This window comes from Pseudorca crassidens, chromosome 14, assembly GCF_039906515.1.
Source record: "Pseudorca crassidens isolate mPseCra1 chromosome 14, mPseCra1.hap1, whole genome shotgun sequence".
Taxonomy (NCBI): domain Eukaryota; kingdom Metazoa; phylum Chordata; class Mammalia; order Artiodactyla; family Delphinidae; genus Pseudorca; species Pseudorca crassidens.
This window is the reverse complement of record NC_090309.1, coordinates 37,556,704-37,581,006: the sequence shown is the minus strand read 5'-3', so window position 1 is coordinate 37,581,006 and position 24,303 is coordinate 37,556,704. Positions and strand designations below refer to the sequence as shown.

Here is a 24,303-nt window from a genome sequence, read left to right as displayed (position 1 = left end):
GCCATCAGACTCCCTGGTTCTGATCACAGCATGCTACACACAGACCCACTGCCCACTCCCTCTGGCCCATCTATTCCATGGGTCACTGCTTTTTGCCTAGTTAGTTTCTTCAGTTCCTGGCCCTGTCTTTCAGAGTCGACACCCATCCCTTTAGTGTGCCAGACAAGCCATGGTGCCCTTACTTGACCCTGGGCTGTGGCAGTGGCAAGAGCACTGGGCCCAAAAGTAAAGGGCCCACCTCAGTCCTGTTGCTCTGGTACTGATAGGCCTTTCGGTCACAGGCATCTGTGTGGGTTTTCTGAACCTTCGGTTCTTTCTCATAAAATAGAAATGTTACTGAGAAGAGTTATGAAGCTGAAAAAGATCACATATATATAAGCATCTGGCGTATGGTAGGGGCTTGAGAAATGTCAGTTCTCAAAATTCTGTTTTCTTCAATGGATCTCTGAAACCACTGCCCAAGTATTAGCTAGCCCATGTGGAACTAAGTTGCTGAAATCTCTGTTTCTCTCTCCTGCTCCCTTTCTTACAGACTTTGGATGGAGGCCTGAATGTCATTCAGTTGGAAACTGCAGTAGGGGCTGCCATTAAAAGTTTTGAGAACTCTCTAGGTATTAATGTTCCTAGGAGCCGTTTTCTGCCTGTCAAAACCACATCAGATCTCTTGCTTGTGATGTCAAACCTCTACAGCCTTAATGCAGGATCTCTGACAATGAGTGAAAAGCGGGAATTTCCTACAGTGCCCTTGGTTAAATTAGGCAGTTCTTTTACAAAGGTACGTAATTATAAAGATGATATACGTGTAGATTTGTATTTCTTAAATGTGTAATTATAAAGATACGATACACGTGTGAATTGGAATCTAATTACAGTCTTTGCTGCTGATCTATTATATTCCTCCATCTCTATTGTCTTTTAAAGGGAATCAATCATAGAAGGTGAAAATGTAACTCATTTTTTAACCAACTGCTATAGAGTAGAAAAGAATGTTTACATTTTAAGACATTTTATCTTATCTTATCTTATCTTATCTTTATCTCGTTTAAGACCATTACTGTTTTCATCAGTGAGAGAATGTTAATTCTAGTTTCACAAAATGTATTGAGCCTCTACCATGTGTAAGGCAGTGTTCTAGGTGCCAGGTATTTAGCAGTAAATGAAACAGACTAAAATCTTTGCCTTCCTGGATATTCTAGTGGGGAAGGATGATAATAAGCAAGTAAGACAAATGTATAGTACGTTGAATGATGGAAAATGCTAAATAAAGCAGGAGTAGGGAATGTGTGGGTGTGGCAGTGGTGGTGTCATTTTACATTGGGTAGCCAGAGGGCCTCACTGAGAAATTGAGTACACCATGCAGGTATCTGGAGCAAAAAGCATTCTAGGCAGGAGGAATAGCAAGTATAGTAAAACCGACCCTAACATGATAAGTGGACTCCAAAAAATTTAATCACATAAAATGCTGTGAGGTTAATGAAGTGACAGGGTGAGCTTTTGTGGCTGGCCTAGAGTCCTGCTATGCAAGTCTATTCTAGTCCTGGTTGTGGTTTAGTGTCACCTGGTGTGGATGTGTGTACTTGCCCTTATATGTTCGGGGCTATCATTCTGGGTCTTGTGGCTGGGCTAGAATTTCCAAGATAGCATCAGGCATTTTAGAAGTCTCCCTGGTCTTTCATGCCTCCCTCATCTGCCGGGTTGGGCTGGGAAAATCCTGGTGCTACAAGGACCCACCATCTGCCCACATCCTGAGGTAAGATTCCTAATCATTTTCCACCTAACCTCATCTTCCCTTCCTACACTTTCTAGCCTCTTCCATACCCTGCAGGAGATAAGAACTTTAGCTGCCTCAATTTGAGAACAGGGGCTAAGTGGGCAATGGCTACTTGCTCTGAGGAAGAACATGTCTTACGGACACTAGAGCACAGTGAGCAAGTGAGGGATGGGGGTGGGAGATAGTTGGTCAGAGAGATGACAGGCCAGATTGTGTAGAACCTTGTAATTGAATATTGGGAGTGTGGCTTTTTTTTTTTTTTTTCTGGGGGATGAGAAGCCATTGGAGAGTGTGAGCTGAGGGGTCAAGTTGACCAATCTGGTGGGCAAGGGTAGAATCAGGGAAACGAGGGAATAGGCTGTTGCTGGAATCCTGGCTTGGACCAGGGGTTTTTGTAGGGGAAATAGTGAAAAAATGTTGACATTATATTTTGAAAGTTGTACCTACAACTTGCTGTTGGACTAGGTAGGAGGGTGAGAGAGAGAGAACGGTAAGGATGGCTCTGAGGTTTTGGCCTGTGCAACTGGCAACATGGAATTGCCATTTACTGAGACACAGGAAGGCTTGGGTAGAGTAGGTTTAGGGGGAGCAGAATGGGGAGTTAAATTTTGGAGATACTGTACTTGGACCTTCAAATGGAGAAGCTGAATGTATGAGTGTGGAGGAGAGCTCTAGAAAAGAGGTAAATTTGAGGGTTGTCACTTTATAGCTGGTAATTAAAGCCATGAGATAAGGATCACCTAGGGAGTGAAAGGGGGGTGGGGAGTCCAAGGACTGAGCCTTGCGGGACTGGAAGGCTTAGAGGGTGGGGATGAGGTGGAGGAAGCAGCAAAGATGACTGAGGAGTTGCAGATGAAGAACTGGGCAGAAAATCATGAATGTGTGTGGCCTGAAAGCCAAATGAAGAAAATGTTTCAAGAAAAGAGGGGCTAATCATTTGCAGTCAAGTGCTGCTGCCGATTCAAGTAAGATGAATGAGAACTTACCATTAGATATAACAGTTGAGAGGTTTTGGAGCCTGACTGGAATGGATTTAAAAGAGAATAGAAGAGAAATTGGAGATATGAGTGTAGAAAACTTATTCAAGAGTTTTGCTTTAAAGAAAAACAAAAATGGAGCTATAGGTAGAAAGGGATGTAAGATTTTACAGGGTTTTTTTTAAGTTGAGAGAATTTATAGCATGTCTTATACATTGATGGGAGTTGATACAATCAAGAGGGAAGGAACATTGAAGAGGGAGAAGGAATTGCTGGACAGTATCCTCGGGCAGTAGCCATAAGAAGAGTTAGCCTTAAGTTGGAATAGAAATAGTCCAACCCCAGTACTAGGAGGGACACGGTAATGGGCTAGAGGACAAGTGGGTGGTGGTGGTAGAAGCCAGTGGAAGTTTTCCTGTTGCTTCTGTTTTTCTCAGCAAAATAGGAAACAAGGCCATAGAGGACTATTTCTAGTGCCGGTAAATCTAAGGAAATAATAAGAGGCAAAGATAGTGATCATTTATAATGATAATTTGTGCTGTTGCTCTTCCTGAACTATATTCCTTCTTCTCAATCCTACCCATCCCATAAAACCCAGCTCCAGTCTAGCTTGCTTCGAACCATGATGATCTCTCTCTTTTTTCCAACTAACTCCAGATTATGTGAACCACTCATCTGGCTCTTAGCGTGTTGGTTGTTTATCTTTTTATTTAATTACTGTTATTTTAAATGTCTGATCTACTCAGCTGTAGTGTAAATTGCTTGATTGTAGGGACAATGTTCATATCTCCTGGTCTCTCCTGCACAGGATATGTAAATTCTCACTGCACACACAGTGAGTGCTTAATAAACAGGGTTCCTCCCGTAGAAGGCCTGAGCTTGGACATAAATAGAATGTTTTACAGTTCAAGCAAACTATCTTGTTAATTTAATCCCTGTTTTTCTGTTAACCCATTTTTGAAACAGTTTTTATGTTTACATTTTTCCTTCAGGTTCAGGATTATCTAAGGAGATTTGAAAGTATACCAGATATGCTTGAATTGGATCACCTCACAGTTTCAGGAGATGTAACATTTGGCAAGAATGTTTCATTAAAGGTGTGTGGTTACGATGAAAATTACAGTTCTTATAGCTTTACAAGACAGGTTTCATTTTCTAGTCCTAAATTTACCTTTAAGGAATACTTCCTAGGTTGTACCAGATTGTTTATAAGATATGCATTTTAAAAATGAAATAGCTTACTACAATATTTAGTATTAATACTGTTTTCCATAAATATACAACATAGTTAAAATATAATTGTGTATAGGCATTTTGTGGAGTATAGCATTCAAATGGAAAGCAAACACTATTAAATAATTGAATTGGTACTATTTTATTGAAATATGACAATATTTAAAATAGAATCACTGATAAATTAGCATTAGTTAACTAAAAGATGACTATTTGAATCTGAATGAAAGTAGAAAAAAATGACAGCTTCATTTATACTGATTATAATCTATTCTTGTTAATCTGTTGTTATCAGTATGATGTTCATTCACATTACTGTAGTGCTTGGATACTTTGATGAGTATCATTCCAGCCTAGCATAAGAAATAGGAAGGACTATGGGTATGAGTATTAAAGCTCAGAACCAAAGATTCAACAGTTTTTTCCTAATCAAATATTTTTTAAAACTTCCATACCTAGATTTCAGGTGTTCTTCCTATTAAAGCTACTTACAGATCTTGGGAAAAAAACAAAACAACATATATATAATTATTGCTGATACTGCTTCATCTAAACAGTTTTACTTAAGACATGAAATATAAATCATTGAACTGTTCTCAAAAAAAACCAAAAAACAAAAAAACCCACACCTGTATGTAAATATAAACCAAGCACCTTTCAGTTTACGAAGGTAGATAATGCTGGTGGCCTTGCAAGTAGTTCTTGGAAAGGGCCCGCTATTCTGTGGCGCTGGCCTGCTTCCCACTGCTAGATTCCTTGCCTCCTTATCAGAGATGGTACCACAGCTACCGCCAGTATTGTGACAGGACACATTACAGTTTTCCTTAATGTGTTATTTGTTTTTCATGTGTAATATTGTTTATAAATACACTTACTCCATTGTAGGTGAAGTTCTACATAAACTTGATAATTGTAAGAAAATCAATTGCATTTTCAGCTGCACTTGCAAGTATACTCTTGTTTTTTGTTTTTCCTGTCACTTAGGGAACGGTTATCATCATCGCAAATCATGGTGACCGAATTGACATCCCACCTGGAGCAGTATTAGAGAACAAGATTGTATCTGGGAACCTTCGTATCTTGGACCACTGAATGAAAAATATTGTGCACTTTATACTAATTATGGGTTAAACAGTTTCTTACAATGAAATGTTCTCTAGGATTATAAAATAGGCAGGTACTTTACTATGTTACTGTATCATGCAGTGTTAATTTTTAAGTTGAGTTTTCTGCGGTATGCTTTTAGTCTGTGAAAAGCACTGGTGGAAGCAGTACTTTTCTTTTTGAAGAAGATCCTGAAAGTTAAATTCATCTTAAAGTGCAATATTGTTTAATCTTAAAACTGGGGTAGCTCTGCTGGAAAATCTTTTAACAGAGGCCTCAGTGATGGTCACTTTGAACTGTTTGTGGTTTTAAAAATAAAGCTGTGAAGCAATCATGTATACACTTATACTTTTCAATGCTAACTAACTTTATGAAATGGTGAAGAAAAATGGTTTACTCTTGCTGAACAGTTACTCTGTCAGTTGGAAGACTCGCTCTTGGAACACTGAAGTACTCACTAGCCAGTTACCTAACAAATCCAGTTTTTGCATTTCTGAGAATCTTAACCACATCATTATTTCCACAGGAATTAAACTTGAAGGTATTTAATATCTTTCATCCAGTTCTAAAGCTGGGATGCCTGCCATGCTCTCCATAGACTCTCCATTTATTGAAACAAAGTGGTGTTTCTTTTCCCAGCTGAAGGGGGTGGGGTGGGTAGAGGTAGGGCATTTCTTTCACATCCTTGTTCTCTAGTATAGCGGGGTGGGGTATAACATTATAAAAAGTTACCTTTCCTTGAAGCTTCACTTGTTGAAGCTTGCTTGTTGTTACTGAAAAATGTTCTTGAATAACCCAAATCAGGTCTGCTGGTAGTTTGAATTTCAGCTTTTCTCTAAGAATCAATTACATTTTCCAATTCTTCCATACGTGTTTTTGAGTAAGCTGCCTGTTTAATAAGTTTACTGTTACTATAAAAAAAAAAAGTTGTCTTTTAAAGTCTGGTAATTCTTTACAGCTTTATTTTAGACAGTTTAAGAACCAATGACATACCTCTGTAATAATGATAAAGGAAAGAATTCCTCTTAGGAAAACAAAGAGCACAAAATAAGACTATTTCATTGTACATAATCACCACAAGGTTAGGCACTCTGACAGGGTTAGGCAAGATTCCTGGTGTGAAGTGAGGCACAGGCACTTTCATTTATAGAGTGCTGCTGATTCTAATTTTGAAGGTAGGTGTTATAAAAGTCTTTTTAAATAACTTACTCATCATCACCTTATATTTCTGGCCCCAACACAGCAGCCTATATTTTAACAGTTCTGTTTCTCCCTGGTCTTTGTTCATATACACATTGAAAGTTACTTACAAATAAGAACCCAAGGCAGGGGACATACTTCAATGTTATGAGGAGATCTCATTTTAACATTTAGATAAGTAGGCAGAATATAAGAAAATGTATTCTTACCTCTGCTAGAAATAAAAAGGAAAAACACCCCAACCCTGCATAGATACTTTTATAAAAATACAGCTGTTAAACTGCAGGCTTTCATACACCACATCTGAAAAGTATTTAAATTAGTAGTTGCATAAATGAACACCAAAATCTTACTCTTTAATTATTACTTATGATCAGTCTTTCAAGTATTTAGACTATTCTGGAAGGCTTTAAGCAGTTGACATACAGTGGTGATGATGATAGATTAAATATGTGACACACAAAGCCTGAAACTTGACATTGGTCACTAAAACAAAAACTGAATTCCTAAATCCAAGCAATCAAAAGATGTTTATTTTTATAGAAAGATCTGTAAAAAAATAATTTTCCAAACAGCTTTACTTTCATAGAGAAAACTTTCTACAGAGGTTGAGTAAGATTTTAATATTTTAAATTGTACCATCATTAAATAAGGTGGGACACCATATGAATTTCATTGCACTGGAAGAAATGCAAAGCATTTTTTAATATAAAGTATACAGAGCATCCTAGTCAACTACAGCTGTGTTACAGCTATGTGTTCTTTTGGATTTGGTCCAAAGAAACCTGAGTCTGTTGCCAGAGAGAATGAAAAATATTATAGACACCTGATCAGTTACTCCTCACTGAAGGAAGCACACAAATGGCATTCCTTGTAGATCCCAGTGAATCCCAGTTTCCCAACACTGATACTTTCCCTTTCCCCTTCCCCAACCCCAGTTCACTTTGGGTTCCAGGTTCAGTTCTTGAATCACAGGCATCCATATTTTCATCACAAACATACACATCCCATGGTAAAATGAACTACCCAGTTTTCCAGTATGTCATCACCTTTTCTGTTCCCAGATCTCGGCCATATTTAGGTCCAAATCTTTAAGGCCTTTTAAGGCTTGAAGATTTCCAGTGTAAAAAGCTACATCTGCTGTGACCAACCTAAACATTGGAAAGAAAATTATTTTTAATCTCATGTTTTCTTTTCAAATAAAGTAGCAATGCTCACAGAGTAATCTGAGTCCTATCCTAGCTGCTAGACTATGATTTAAAATTTGGACCAAATGTCAATATATTTCTCTCAGCATGATTCCTACTATCTTATAGTTAGATCATTTAATGTTCTCTCTTTCAACAGTGTTGTTTTGAAAAGGAATAAACCAATGCAGGTTGGACTGTTTCATAATTAATTCTGCCCAATAAAATAAATTTATCTTAGAACAGTATGAAATAGAGAAAAATAACAAGTTAAACTTTTTTTTTTTTGATCAGCTGTCAGTAGAATAGAGTATACATGTATATGACTGTTGAACTCAAGGAAAAGACAGACAAGGTTTCCTGAATGCCATCCTAAGAAGTTAAATGAAGGCTGGGACTCATGTGTTAAGTACTGCTGGATACAAAACTTGCTATTGACGATGTAACAATACTTGACAAAAAGAATTATACTTTTAAGTATTTAGCTGTCACATTAATCCCTATCCTTGAAAAAACACTCCTGGAAAGAATGCTCAGATGATAAACAGATACCAAAGCTCCACACACAAAAAGTAGGGACTGGTCTGATTAGACGTGTACGTTGACAGATTTGGCCCATGGAGAAACAAGTAGGAGATCTTGATTTAGTAGTTTGTAAAAGAAGAGGAAATGCAGCTTTGATACTTTAAAGAGCATGTAAGTTCTGGATTGCTGGACCACAAGGGGGCAAAGGTATTTTAAGCACCCTTAATATATGTATGAGTCTAATTTATAAATACATTCATACTTATGTACTTAATGTTTCAGCTTTTGTCACATGGCAGAATTCAGTAAGGACCATATTTTTGTTTGAAACTCATCTGGGTCAAGGTGCTTTAAAATCCATAAAGAGTCTAAATTAGTAAGTATGCTGAAACTGACAGCAATGGCTCAAAAAAGAACAAAGTCTTAAGGCAAGACTCCCACATGAAAAATTAAATGAAATTAACAGAAATCTCCATTTTAAAATATCAAGTCAACTATTTACAGTCTATACAAGACAGTACATAGAAAATATATATTTTACATCAAAGTTGAAAATATTTGATAAAAGAACGTAAAAGAAAAGCAGATATTTGCAATATATATAACCAATGAAGGATCAGTTTGAGGTCATATGCAAAAATCTAAAATCGGCAAGAAAAAGATAATACCCAAGATAAAAAATGGGTGAAGAATATGAAAAGTCACAGATGAGAACACCTGAATGACAAATACGTGAAAAGATGACAAACATTAGGAAATGCAAATCAAAACAAAATACCACTGTATCCCATTAGACTGGCAACAATTTAAAAAATCTAACAGCAAATGTTGGCAAGATGTGGAATAAAGGTGGGCATATAAACTTGGTATAGCCACTTTGGAGAAAATTCTGGCAAAACCTAGTAGAGTGAAAATGTACATGTGATCCACTTCTATGTACCTACCCTAAAGAAATGATCACACCATTACACATGTATAAGGAAAGATCTTCACTGTGGCATGATTGTAATGGAAGAAAGTAATGACCTAAAATCGATCACCAGGTGAAATGGAAACATTAAATATGGTTGATTCATGTGGGAGAATGCAATAAAGCAATCAAAAATGGACAATTTCTATATATCAACATAAACAATGTTGAGTGGAAAAAAGCAAGCAGCATATGTACAATATACCATGTAAGTAAATTAAATTCATAAAACAGCTCCACATTTTTTTTTTTAGATAAAGAGACAATAAATGAGAAGGACTTAAAGGATATAGATCAGATTTACTAGAAACATTGCCTAAGGGCTGGAGGAAAGAGCAAAGGACTGGAGATGGGGTCAAGGGGTACTTAAGCTCCATTTGGAACGCCATTTTTAAAAAAAATGATGAACATTTTTTTTTCCAAGTGAAAATGACAAATGTTAATAATGATCAATTCTAAGTAACAGGAATATAAATATTCTCCATATGTCTCTCTATTTTAAAAATATCTTAAAATAGAGAAAAAAATCACATTAAAAAAAAGTGCAGGACGGGGGAGAAGAAGGAATAGGGAGCAACTGCTTAATGGGTCTGGGATTTCCTCTTGTGGTAGTAAAATGTTTGGAACTAGACAGGGCTGGCAGTTGCACCCAGGTGGTGGCTGCGAAGGCACTAAGGACCACTGAATGGTTAACTATAAAATGGTTGATTTTATGTTATGTGAATTTCACCTCGAAAAAAAAAAAGGTAAAATTTTAGAGCCATTTCAGGAACAAAAGTTCCTTTTAAGCAGGTAGTTTATTATGTCTTTGGCTAGAGTCTAGAGAGAAATTTTCAGGGAATTCTATCTTTCAAGTGATCGCTCAAAGACATAGTTTGACTTACACAGTATTAGTGTCTTTAAAAGTATGTGACAACAAAGATCTCTAAGGTGGTACCAACCCCCAAATAGCTTTATTAACAAAGAAAATAATAGGTGATGAATTAACTTGGATGCTTCAGAACTACTGGTCTGAGAAAAACCAACCTGCGAGATTTAGTTACGTGAATAAAAGTAGAAAAGTATGAGTGTAATGGGCCTTTAATTAGCTTTTTATGAATAGTTTCTGAGAGGTATTTGATATTTGTTATACTGTCTTTGAACTTTTCTGTGGCTTTGAAATTTCTGAAAATAAATCTTTAAAAAAAAAAAAAAGAACCAGGTAATAATCAAAAGAGAATCAGATTTTTGCATAAAACTCTTAAATTCAGCCTGGCTGACAAATTCAGCAGTTTGAAGCTTCCAAATTGTTTTGTGCAAAATCAATTCATTGTACTCTCCAACAACACAGGTTTGAACTGCGTGGGTTCACTTATACGCAGATTTTTAAAAACAGTAAATACTAGAGCATTACATGATCTGCAGCTGGTTGAATCTGTGGATGTGGAATTGTTGATACAGAGGAGCCCTGTATATGGAGGGCCAGCTCCCTAAGTTATACTCAGATTGTCAACTGCTGGAGGGTCGGCACCTCCAACCCCCACCCCATCCCCCTCTTGCTCAAGGGCCAGCTGTACTTCTTTTCTTTTTAAGGGTAGGGCCAACTTCTGACTCCAAAAGATGTTTTTTATATTTGTTCCTATAAGTTTGAAACTTAAGCCTAAAATTCCTTGAAAAGGGAACAAAATATTCTACTCTTAAAAATCCATGGAACAGGTAACACACTACAGAAATCATATAAAGGTGTACCTACATGATCAGCGCTTTGCACTTTGTATAATCTTTAAATCCATATCTTTATCTACATTGCTCTTAACAAAAATTCTGTGACAGGACTTTTTATCATCCCTATTTTAAAATCTAAGAATATTAAGACCCAGGGTAAGTGATTTGCCCAGTTATAGAGCTAGTAAGTGGCAGAACTTAACCCGTTTTCTGATTCTAAATCTATTTCGCCAATAATACATATAATTTGTTCAACGGCTTACAATAAAATATGTATACACTTATTTTTTGTAACCCTGTGAAGGAATTAAGGCAGATTTTATGGTTCTCATTTGATAAATAAGGCACAAAGGTTAAGTGACTTTCTCACAGTCATACAAAGTAGGACTTTGAGTTCTGTCTGGATAGGTGAAGACTACTGGGTGACTTAAGGAGGTGCTACTAATGTACACTGCCTCAAAATGGACATATAAGGTCAGTTAACTAATTCACCATCTATAAAACACTTTAACACAGATAGATAGATATAGATATAGATATAGATATACATCACCTCCACAGAGGGAAAAAAAGGCAAAAGTCTGCTGATTTTACAGTCTGGGGCCCTGGCAAGATTATAGTGGAAAAGGACAGCATAATGAATAAAAACCAATCAAACAGTTCAACATGGGAGTACGGGGTAAAAACATATTGAAAACATACCCATTTTGAGGTCCTCCATCATTTATCACATTTAAGTGAGACAATTGCTTTTTCAAGTGGAGTTTGTAACTTGCATTAATTCTTAAAAATAACATCTGGAAAAGAAAGAAAACTCAGTTTCTTAAAGCTCTATTGACATAGAAGACGTAAGTAAGTAATCACTATTATTTGCAGAAAAATTTTAAAAACCTTTTGCTTTGGCATATACTTTTAAAATGCTCCTCTGAAAGTATTTAATTGCTCTTTCAGTATAGTTTGTCTCCTTAGTTGGATAAAAGCTCTTTTTGCTCTTTTCAGTAGTACTTATTTTAGTGATATGACTTATCACTGCCTTTTGCCCCTTAGTAGAAATCCTCTGGCATGTGTAAATGGGATCAACCATACAGGTGAAAAGAATAAAAAGAGACGGAGAATTCTGCAATGTATCGATATTAACTAGGAACTTGATAGAGAAAAAAGTCACAATGGTAAAGGCAAGGCTACCGTTATCCTTCCCAATTACTTGGAAGTATTTTATTGCTTCACATGCAGATTTTTAATGCAATACTTCTTTGGGAAATGCCTGACCTGAAATTATATACAATTAATCTATGGAAACAATTTTGTGAAATATATTTCCCATGGGAAAAAATATATAAAGTCATCTATGGAAAAGTTTTATGGAATTACTCGTACTCAAGTGACAATAATGACATAAATCTATAATTTGTGCCCAGCTTGACAAGAGTTCCCTTTAAATGATGATGCAGATAAAAATACATGAAATACCTATATACCCAGCTCCTGGACCTGGCTAAGCCTTGTTCTAGAATTAGAACTCAAATGGCAAATCCAGAAGGTCAGAATGTCAGAGGTGGGGGATCTTACATGTGGAATGAAAAGGATGGCTTGGCTAGGAAGACTGAGAAAGGAAGAAGAGACCCTAGTGGGTGCTCCACATCTCAAGCCTCCTCCTCAGTCCTCAGAGAGCCCCAAAGGCACTGGATGATATTTAATCATAAAGATGGTATGATTAATGAAAACTTAGGGAAACATGAAAAAATGGTAATAGCTAGTATAGGATGGAAGTCTGAGGTGGCATGGGAAAGGAGACCAGCAGGCGCAAGAGCAGGGAAGAGACACTGAAAAAGCTACTCTCTGCTCCCAAATACCATTTCCAAGCACTCAACCAATTCAAGACAAACTGAAATATTGATAAGAAACTTGTCTAAATAGCAAAAATCCCAGTGAAAACTAAGATCATTAGTCATGTAACAACTAGTTTTGTACTAATTATAACATATCATTCTACAATTAGACTTGAATGAGATCACCTGGTATAAAGGGAACAAACTAAGGTGGGTAAAGAAGACCAGAAGAAAAGAAGTACTGGAAACTTTAAAGTACTAGGCGAGGGAATCGAGGGAAGTCACGGGTAGGAATGTCACCGAAAAGTGAAGAGAACTCTGGTAATAGTGTAGGGAAAACAGTAGAGACAGAGGGTGGATACTTCAAAAGTAAGAGGTGCCAAAGACTACCCATTTTGCTATTTTTCCTGATCTGTGCCTACTACACATCACTTATGCTGATCTAACAAATATTAATGTTAAGGCATATTGATTGAGTTACTTTATATGTCATCTCATTATTAAGTCCATCACTAATTCCTCCCCTATCCAATTTGGATTATAATCACAGTGAGTAACATATTCTACTATTCACTGATAAATGCTAATCCTGATTTTCAAACTAATAATGTAATAAATGATGTCAGTAGAATCTGGGACCTCTGATGACCCAATGAACAAATGAAAATCTGCTTTTTAGAATGGCTGACTACACAGCAAAGCTACTATTGCTCTGGCCTGTCAGGGCAAGGAGCACTTTGAAATCAAGTCAATATAACAACTGGAAAAAATAACAATAATCATACTGGAATACAAACTAAGCTTAACTGTGCCAAAAGTACATAATAAAAACACTCCAATTCTGCATGCATATTATGTTATATATAATAGTTTTAGGAATTACTACTTACTTGTGTTTGTTCTTCTGGAAGGAGATCAAATATAGCTTCATGCATTTTTGCCATTTGCTTACAAATATTCCTGAAACAGGCAGAAGGAACGGGAGCTTTCACTTCATACTGGCAGGGAAAAATAATGAGAATTATATTCATGTCCTCTGGATTGCATATTGTCCCCACTGTTCCCTAAAACATATATTTTCTGCCCCTACACATCTAACTCTTCAACTGTGATCTGTGCTACTCATGCAAATCTCAAAAACTTTTCATTAAAAAGCTTAATCTATTTTGAGAGAACCAGCATAATATAGTGGCTAAGAACATAGGTGGCTTCCCTTCTTAAGATGGACTGCTTGGGTTCAAATCCCAACTCTTAAAATTCTTAGCTATGTGAGATGGGGTGAGTTACTTCTCTATATTGGGTGAGATATTTCTCTATATCTCAAAGGGCATGCTGGGAGGATTTTAAAAGATGGCTCATAAGAACTCAAACCAGTGCTTGATACCAAGTAGGTACTCAAAAAATGTTAGCTACTATTGTGGCTTAATATACGATAATGAATCATTAAAGTAGGCCCTCCAAATTAACAGATTATTTTTTAAACATGATTTTAAGAGTGTGTTCAACATGATCATATCTGAAATCAATATAACTGGTAGAATTAAAATGTTCTTTTTCTTGGTAGGTGGGCCAATATAGTAATCATATTTACCCTAAGGTTAAGAGAAGACTTTTTCAGGCTTCCCTGGTGGCACACTGGTTAAGACTCCGCCTGCCAATGCAGGGGACACAGGTTCGAGCCCTGGCCCGGGAAGATCCCACATGCCATGGAGCAGCCTGTGCACCACAACTACTGAGCCTGCGCTCTAGAGTCCATGAGCCACAACTACTGAAGCCCGCACGCCTAGAGCCCATGCCCGGCAATAAGAGGAGCCACCACAATGAGAAGCCCGTGCACCACAACGAAGAGTAGCCCCTGCTCGCCACAACTAGAGAAAGCCTGAGCGTAGCAATGAAGACCCAATGTAGCCAAAAATAATAAATAAAATAAATAAATTTAAAATAGTAATAATAATAATAAAGAGAAGACTTTTTCAATGATCTATACGGAAAACTTTAAATTAGGTAAATTCACTTACTGTTCTTACGTCTGGAACAGTATACTGATATGATTTAGATAATCACCTTTTAGCCCACATTTTAGAATTCACAGCTTAAATTATATATCATTTTCATTTATAAGACAAATTTGGGCTAAATAATTATATTTTAGATGCACTAATCTTATATAGTTTATTAAAATGATGAGTTCCAATATACTGCTGCAGCAGAACCATGTGGAAGTCACCGTGTGACTGGACCAAGCAAAGTCGTGACCACTCAAGGGTGTGTCTCTCTTCAGCTTAGAGTTATATCAAACATCCCCTTATCTTTTTTATTAATAACAGCTTTAAGATATAATTCACATACCATAAAATTCACCCCTTTAAAGTGTACAATTAACTTTTTTTAGTAAACTCTTATACAACCATCACAACTAATTCCCAAACATTTTCATCACCCCAAGAAGAAACCCCATACCCATTAGCAGGCACACCCCGTTCCCCCCTCCCCTCAGCCCCTGGCAACTACTACTCTCTAGAAATGGAATCATACAATCTGTGGCTTTTTGTGACTGGCTTCTTTCACTTAGCATGCTTTCAAGGTTCATCCATGTTGCAGCATGTGTCAGTACCTCATCTTTTTTATGGCTGCATGATGATTGCATGAATATACCATAGTTTATCCAATCAGCAATTAACGGACATTTGGGTTATTTCTACTTTTTGGCTATTATGAATAATAATGCCATGAACATTCATGTACAGATTTCTGTGTAGACAAATGTTATCAATTCTCTTGGGTATATACCCAGAAGTGGAATTACTGGATCATATGGTAACTCCATGTTCAACCTTTTGAGGAAATGTCAAAATGTTTTCCACAGTGGCTGTACCACTTTACAATCCCACCCAGCAGCCTATAAGGGTTCCAATTTCTCCATATCCTCACCAACACTTGTTATTGTCTTTTTTATTTTAGTATCCTACTGTGGTAATATCCCCTTATCTTAACTGTCCCCCTGTCCTGGGTTGAATAATATCTTCTCCAAATTCATGTTCACTTAGAGCTTCATAAGGTCATAGTGGATTAGAGTGGGTCCTAAATCCACTGACTGGTGTTTTTATAAAAGAAAGGAGAGGGAAATTTAGACACAGAGACACACAGAGGGAAGATGACCACGTGAAGACAGAGGCAGAGATTGAAGTGATGCATCTACAAGCCAAGTAATGCCAACAACTGATAGCAAGCACCTGAAGCTAGAAAGGGGCAGGGAAGGATTCTTAGAGCCTTCAGAGGGAGCATGGTCTAGGGACATTCTATCCTCCAGAACTACAAGAGAATAAATTTTTGTGTTATAAGCCACTCAGTCTGTGGGAATCTGTTATGGCAGCCCCAGGAAACTAGCACACCCCCAAAACCTTCCTTCATCACTGCTTTCCCTCAAGATACTATCCTTTCCATCTGACCTTCACCACACGTTTCTTCAATCACTTAAACTTGATACTGTACTTCTTTATTCCACACTATATAAAAAAATCAACTAAAAATGGATCATGGACTTATATATAAAACCTAAAACAATAGTGCTTCTAGAAGAAAACACTGGAAATTATCTTTGTAACTTGGGTGACAAAAAGTTATTGGGATAAGACACAAGAAGCATGAATAATAAAAGAAAAAACTGATAAACCGGAGTTCACCAAAGTTAAAAATTGCTCTTTTTAAGACACTTAAGGAAATGAAAAGGTAAGCCATAGACTGGGAGAAAATACTTACTTGATAAAGGACTTGTATCTAGGATATATAAAGAACTCTTTTCTTAAAGAACTCTTAAAACTCAATAAGAAGATAACCCAATTTTTAAAATGAGCAAAAAAAATTTGAACATTTTTCCAGAGAAAAAGTATGGATGGCAAACTAACACATGAAAAGATACTCAACATGTTCGTCATTATATAAATTAAAACCACAATGAGATATCACTCAATACAGACCTACTAGAAGACTAACATTAAAAAACAGAGAGACAATAGAAAGTGCTGGTGAAGATAAAGAGTACCTAGAGCTCTTGTACATCACAAGTAGAATATAAAATTGTATAGTCACTTTGGAAAATAATTTGGCAGTCTTACATTTCCATGCCACCATCAATATATTCCAAGGTATTTACACAAAAGAAATGAAAACACATGTCCACACAAAGATGTGCCCATGAATGTATATAGTGGCATTATTCATAACAGCCAGAAACTGGAGAAAACCCAAACATCTATCAATTGATGAATGGATAAACAAATAGTAGTACATCCATACAATCGATATCACTCTATAATAACAATGAACAAGCCATTAACACCTGCTATAACATCCATGAATTTCAAAAGCGTTGGGCTAAATGAAAGGAACCTAGGACAAAAGGTTACATTCTGTATAATTCCATTTATAGGATATTCTGGAAAAGGCAAAACTATATGGAAGAAAATCAGATCAGTGGTTGTCATGGTTTGGGGATGTCGGGAAAAGGATTAACTGCAAAAATGCCAACAGTGATGGAATTGTTCTATATCTTGATTGTGGTAGTTCTACTACATATACATGTTAACATCCATCAAATTATATACTTAGAAAGGATGAATTTTACTGAATGTAAATTATACCTCCATAAACTTGCCTTAAATTGCTTAGCCTTCCACTGATAGTCAAAGCTTTCCACTATCTTTCCAACATATCTCCCACTCCTGGGTTTACCCACCCTAATACATTAGCTAAATGGAATTACTTACCTTTGTTATTATTAATAACAACAGCAAAAGCATTAGCAGTCAACATTTATTGGAACTGGCTATAGTCAGATACATGATAAAAGAAAAGTGCTCCACATATATTATCTCATAAATCTTCACTACAAGTTTATGAGGCTTTATTATTATCCTCATTTAGAGATAGGAACCGAGGCTTAAGGAGATTAATAATTTGCCCAAGGTTCTTCAGTGACTAATGTGTGACAAACAATGGAATTTGAATTTAGGTCTACCTGACTCCAAAACCCAACACTAAACTTCCTTCTTAGGATTCCTACCAACATGTCTGTTCATGCTGTTAACTCAGAGTATCTCTTCGCCTCAACTTCATTTGCTCTAATTGTATCTATCTTTAAAATCAAAACTTATATGCATGCCTCATCCATAAAGCTTTCCCAGATCTCCCTCCCCAGCTAACAACCATCTCTTTCAAAACATTAAAAGCTCCAATAGCACTGAACCGATTCCCTACTTATGATACTTTAATCTACCTCCTGTTATAGTTATTGATATAATTACCCTACTAGATATTTTACTATATGAGGACAAGATCAAAGGCTTCTTCACCCTTGTGTATCACTGTTAACCTAACACGATTTAACTCAATGAATGAATGAATGGTGGCTGGACATTAGTCTAGCCAGTAGTACAATTAGATGTTAATGTTTCACTCTACCCAAGGAAAGGTACCCTTGTTTATTAGCTTCTTATAATCAGCATATATTTTATTACTGTGTTATTCTTCTTTCCCCAAATTAAAATTCCTGATAAGAAAATGAAAAGCTAAAAATTGAGAGACTAACCCAAATCAAACACTGTCTGCTATTTTGGTGTGAATTAAAAACAGGGCCAAACTCCTGGGCAACCCATGGAAGCAAGTAGGGCAGGGAGTGGTAAAGAGAGACTTGATAATACAGGGAAAATGTAACATGTCAGGGTAACAGGAAAAGTCATCAGTGAGGAAGGTAGCAGAGAAAACGCTAAGTTGCAAACGTCTAGGCACACTCTTGACATTAAAAAAATGACATAAAAAATGGGGAGGGAGGTGTTTGAAATTTATAAAAGAGTTAAGAGACATAATAACCAAATGCAATATGTAATTTTGTTAGGTGTGATATAGTAGTGTGATTATATAAAAAAGTATCCCCTCCCTAGTTTTTAGAAATATACACCCAAGTATTTAGGGATGAAATATTACAGTGCCTCAAATTAACTATAAAATATTTTAGCAAAAAAAGAAAAATGTTAATGACTGTTAAATATAGGTGATAAATATATGGGAAGCTCATTAAATAATTTTCTTTATTTTTCTTTACCAAAAAGAAAGAAAGAGAGAAAAAAGAATGCAATGAATTGTCACAGGAAAAAGTCTAGCCATAGTCCCAATTCTTGTTCATAGACTTTGGATGACCAACATGATAGAAAAAAGTCAAGGTTTTAAGAGTACCAGCACTTTTTTGGTTTTGCTTCATTCTATTCCCCAGCTTATTTCTAGTTTCACTATTTAACATTTACCTTACTCTACATTATTAGGTGTTAAGTCCTCTGCCTTGTTAGATGATAAACTTCTTGAGGGTCACAGTGCATTATTCATTGACTTTTGGTACACAGAAGAATGTCATGTATCAAAAAGGAAACTGGTGGAATAGAACTGCTTTTGCATTTAGCTTGTACTTGGCAACCATGAAGAAAAAAGAGAATTTCTAACCAATAATTTTTCTCCATCCAAAACTAGAAACTTAGAAGGCATAACATAACATAGGTATGTTTGCACATAACTATAAATTCCTTAAGCTTCTTAAAAGAAAAGCATAAAACATCTATACTATAAACTAACTACGTCAGAGGTTCTCAAAGTGTGGTGTGGGAACACCTGGGAGTCAGAGGCTCTTTCAGGGAATATGTGAGGTAAAAACCATTTTCATAATAATAATAAGATTAGTATTATTCACTTGCGGTCTCTCATGATTGAATGGTGGGGATTTTTAGATGACCTGTGATGTCATTCTGAAGGCTAATCAAATGTGTGTTTATGTATTCTTGTGTTTTAAATTTTTTTTTAGTTTTAATTTCTAATATGGTACTTACTGATAAGTATATTTGCATAAAAAAAGCTCTTTGGGGTCCTCAATTATTCTTAAGAATGTAAAGGGGGTCCTATGATCAAAATGTTTGAGAACTTAACATTAAACAAATGCAATCTTATTTTCCAATCACTCCTTCTCACTGTCAACTTCAAAGATTTGGGTGTGAATGGGCACCACTTTATCTTGCCTTTTTATAATTTTTATGTGCCTGCTGCTCTTGCCATCTCAGAATCTGAAGGATCCAAGTAGAAGGAAAAGCATATCAAAGGGTCTTGCTTTATAAGATTACTCTAAAAATACTCTGGGGCAAAAGTATAAACTAAATAAACCTTCAAACTTTCAAGGTATGAGATTTCTGCTTTCTCTCTAAGACATGTACTGAATAATTTAGGGAAAGGAAAGAGTGAGGGATAGGGCAAAAGTGACTAGGGCTGATTAAGTGACATTTTTCTGAAGATACCCTCCCAGTGCAATTAAGAATTTTTTGGAAAACAGTTCTCCTTTTAATGACCTATGTGGAATGGGAAGCAAATAAGAAACAAGTACTGAAATTGAATATCTATGACGGAAATAAGAGAGCACCTCAGGCTCTGCCTTCTTGGCCTGGAAAATAAAATAACACTTTACTACAAATAATTTAATGTTTATTTTCTCAATTCTGTCTCTGGAAGGCTTTCAGACTAAAATACGCTTTGAAGATACATAATTTTCAATGCAGCTAATATAAAATTACTTCTATATAGGGTTTCTATCATCCTTGAAATCATCTTCCCCCACCCCTACCCCCAAGTTCCTTAGGAAATGAATATCACCTATTTGGGTGATCTGAACATTTGAGTTTTTCCCTAAACCCGGAACAATTTTGATTTGTTAGACAACTGTGAAAAGTCACAACGCTTTCAAGCAAAGCCTAATAATTTCCGTAAATTATTACCTTAGATAACAGCTTGTCAAATAAGCTATCCATTATCGCTACAAGCTTAGCTGATATTTCAGCTATGTGGTCATGGTAGTCCTGTAATGAGAAATAACGTTATATTTTAAAGTCCCTGGGACACATCTAAAATACTTAACAATTATGGAGTTAAATTTATGAAACTCCAGTAGAAAATACATGGAAAGGTACCTTAGTGATATGATCAAAATGCCTAAGCATACTATACTGCTTAGGCTGCAGTCGAGCTTCAAAATGAGCCCTGATCACAGGAATGTAGTGCACGATTAACTGCAAACAGCGTGAAGAAAGAGCTGAAGATCCGGGAGGTAGACATATCGTGGAGAAAAAAAAAGGTATTAGCTGATATTTAAGGTATTTAATTACCTATCAAATTATGTAAAAGGTATCAATTAATTTTATACAGACCCCAGTTTATTACATAAATGAAGAACACAGTAACAGAAAGCAACATATTTCATATTTTTTGTTTAAGAAAATCAGTTGGTACTGAATGATGTAATGAATTATGCTGCTTTTCCAATGGACTCAAGTTGTGAGTAGTACTGGCATGAGGAAGCTAATGGGACAACTGATTCTCTTCTGACATTCAGATACCTTTCACCCCATATATACATACGTACTTCATACATATTACATTTTAACATTTTTTTTACAGTAGTGCAACTTTCTAGTAACTTATATTTATTGGAGTGAAAATTCCTCATAACATTTCTCCAGAAGTTACTTTTCAGTTATGGCAATAGGTAAGAAAGTGACATTGCTACTTTTAGAGGCTTTAGTTAGAGGCATAAAAACATCAGGTATAATGAAACATAAGTATAGTGACATCACTGTAATGCCTCAGCATGTGAATTAAATGCAAAAATCCATACCCAAATTTTTTGTAGTTATTGTTTTTAGTCCAACAACTTGCAGTGCACCAGCTCCAAGAACTAACTGGCAACTTCTTGAATTGAAGTACTAACAAAGGAAGAAAAAAAAAACCCAACAATTTACTAAAAACTATTCTTTATATGCTGGCAATGTGTTAATTCTAAAAATACACTCCTCTTTCCTCTCATTGAAGGACCAAATGAGTTTTTCTACTAGGAGCAATTAGGATCTGTTTATGTAATGACAAAAAAAAAAAAAAAAAAAAAAAAGGCAAAGGGTGTTCCCAAATGATAATATTTACAGTCTGGTAGGGAAAAAGTTGAAATATTCTAAAAATCAGTTGTTCAGAAATTAATCTTTAATTGGCATTCACAAAACTAGTTGTTTCGGTTATTCTAATTGGATAGTCCTACTTTCGAAAGGGTAACAAAATCTTTCTGGACTAAAATATGACAACTTAATTTTGGGACAGAATTAATTGATAGATTAGGTATTTGAAAAAAATAAAGCCTTTTCTCTAGGCTAGCAGTTTAAAATATGTTAATATGAAATGGCTGAATAACAGTATCACCACAGTTTCATTTTACATCAATGGTTCTGAAATAATGATTTAAGAAAAATCTCTAACCTTAGTGAGATGAATTTTGTAAAGTTCAGTGAATTCCTTCCATGCACATTTGAAACCAGTCCAGGTTTTTTGACCTAAGTGGCCTCAGTCATGTTCAGCACCTAACGAACAAATCATCTCCTGTCTCCGATATCATTAACAACTCTATGGGTGTAATGAGGAATCACTAAATGTGGAGTGAGAAGGAAGCAGGTGGCCTCCTTCAAATAACATGTTGTGTTCAACCACAATCAAATGTCACAAAATTAATGTCTTAAAGATAGCTTAACCTCGAAATGTCTTAGAGTTGGAAGATTACTCACGCCCTAATGAATTACTTCTTCCAACTATTTTTTCCATAGGAGTGAAATCATACACACCTTCAATAAATCTGATAGACGAGTGAGCATGTCAGTAGTAACAGATGGGATATTATCCACACACTGGCAATATTCAAGGATAATTCTTATCAACAGCAATACGGTTCTACAAAAAAAGAAAGATGACCCAGTAGACACTCAAAACAAGAAAAATCAAACTGATTTGGCATATAAAAATCAATATTGATCTTGGTAACTGTTAAATTATGTATTTTACCTGTAAGTGCAACAGAGTAGGGACTTAGGGTAAGGCAACAGAAAATCCTAGAGTGTAAAATTAAGGAGGCACTCAATTTCAGGGTTGTGCAATTGCAAGGTAATAACTTGCATGACACTGAGAAAGGGTACCTCCTTAAATTTTGTGTTGTGAGCACATCACTCTCTGTGTGACAGTCATACTAAGATAAGTCTCTTCCATAAGGCAGGTATCCCATTCCTTGGCCAATTTAGAAACACTGAAAAAAGCTTAACCAGTGTTTCTGATTATGTAGTAGGTCCTCATAAATGTTGAATTAATGAAGGGAACCTAGTCTAGATTTTCTTAGTGAGATGAAAGATAAACTGTGGCTTCTAAGAACAATATACCTTCTAAGAAGTTTATTGGTAAATCTCAAAAGCTTCTCCAAAGATGAGAAAGTTATCAGCTCATTATCAGGACATGTCATAAGCTGAAAAGAGGCACTACTGGGAGGTTAAATAAGGTTGAAACTAAGGGAGAAAGAGCCATTCATTACAGCACATCTAAATTCAATGAGATCCTCAGAAATGAGTGATCCATGTAAACTAATGTTTTATGAAAGTCTGAACAGAGCAGTGATTCAAGAAGAAGAGTATCTAGCCTTTATAACAGCTTAATTGTCAGACCATATATTACTCTCCATGCATAGTTCTAGAGTCTGCTTTACTGGGCAGGAGTCCATTGCTTATCTTTTGTAATTTTCTCTCTGAAGATATAATACTCCATCTTTAGCCAGGAAGTTCCGTTTTTTGGCAGAAGCCTCTTTGCCTAAAGAGCAAGAAAGCCAGATAGCTAGAGGGGACCATTTCCATCAAGCAAGGGAAGAGTAATAAGACACAGTCCTTCCTCAGTATCCACAGGGGATTGGTTCCAGGACATCACGTGGATACCAAAAACCACGCATGCTCAAGTCCTTTATATAAAATGGCGTAGTAAAGTCTTCCCTCTATATCCACGGGTTCTGCACCCTGGTTGGTTGGATGTGGAACCCATGGATATAGAGGGTCAACTGCAACGGGTAGTTAAGGAAAGAAATCATGATTAGATTGAAGGACTAAGATTATAGGGAGGTTGAAAAAAGCTCTGTCCCACCAGAAATGGAAAAGAACTCCAGAGAAGAAAGGAATGGAAGCTTTACCTTACAATGGGTGCACTTCAGAGTTTTGGATAATATACAGGTTGAGAAAAAGCATAAATTCTATACACACTATTTGAGTGCTTATTAGGTGCTAAGAAAAATTAAAGTGGTAAGATATGATCCCCATCTTTGAGGAATTCAGAGACTAACCAGAAAGTGCCATGAGAGAGGCACAGAGAGTTACAAAGAGAGGATCATTCATTCTTCCTGGAAGGGATGGCTGTTTCAGAAAAGACTTACTTAGTGACAAGAAACAAAGAAGTGAAAAAGAATTCTGGTATAGATATTGGGAGCTAGATTTTTATTCTAATTCTGGCTCCATTTGGGTAATTTTATATTAACTACTTAAACTTCTAAGCTCCAATTCTCTTAACTGTAGAAAGGGAACAATAATCCCTGAAATGTCTATTGTACAACATGGTTGTAGAGATCAAATGAGATCATATACATGAAAATATTTAAACTATGAAGTGTTATTAAAATTAAAGTATGTGAAGATATTATCTTAACTACCTATTTAATAAAAGGCATATAGTACTAGACAAACAACACTGGAATTTATATTTTTCTTAGTTAACTTGAATTTGAAATACTGTTTTTGGTAAAAGACCTAATGACAAATGATGATAATGGAAATAACTACCAACAACTATCAACTTCTTGTTAGGTACTAGAACTGTGCTAGATTCTTTACATGAATTACCTGTTTAATTTCACAATAATTCTAAGTATAGTACT

The 24,303-nt window shown here is 36.0% G+C and overlaps 2 protein-coding genes across 12 annotated transcripts in view; one reads left to right on the top strand and one right to left on the bottom strand.

The window, feature by feature from the left end:
* The window catches only part of UGP2 (UDP-glucose pyrophosphorylase 2), a 55,181-nt gene extending 49,758 nt beyond the window's left edge, over positions 1–5,423 (top strand). For all 7 annotated transcript variants that reach the window (XM_067704912.1, XM_067704917.1, XM_067704914.1 and 4 more), the window contains exons 8-10: positions 533–775; positions 3,741–3,845; positions 4,966–5,423. In XM_067704912.1, coding sequence (XP_067561013.1) covers positions 533–775; positions 3,741–3,845; positions 4,966–5,073 — 456 coding nt within the window. In that variant the 3' untranslated portion in view covers positions 5,074–5,423. The remainder of the gene's footprint in view (positions 1–532; positions 776–3,740; positions 3,846–4,965) is intronic.
* A 1,548-nt stretch (positions 5,424–6,971) lies between these two features.
* Positions 6,972–24,303, bottom strand: part of VPS54 (VPS54 subunit of GARP complex) — a 92,733-nt gene continuing 75,401 nt past the window's right edge. For 4 of the 5 annotated variants that reach the window (XM_067704907.1, XM_067704911.1, XM_067704909.1 and 1 more), the window contains exons 17-23: positions 22,190–22,295; positions 21,202–21,289; positions 20,498–20,619; positions 20,306–20,386; positions 13,391–13,498; positions 11,374–11,468; positions 6,972–7,436 (exon numbers count right to left, since the gene is read on the bottom strand). In XM_067704907.1, coding sequence (XP_067561008.1) covers positions 7,331–7,436; positions 11,374–11,468; positions 13,391–13,498; positions 20,306–20,386; positions 20,498–20,619; positions 21,202–21,289; positions 22,190–22,295 — 706 coding nt within the window. In that variant the 3' untranslated portion in view covers positions 6,972–7,330. Of the gene's footprint in view, positions 7,437–11,373; positions 11,469–13,390; positions 13,499–20,305; positions 20,387–20,497; positions 20,620–21,201; positions 21,290–21,830; positions 21,932–22,189; positions 22,296–24,303 lie in introns of those variants that run through there. The other variant, XR_010934520.1, reaches the window with a different exon arrangement.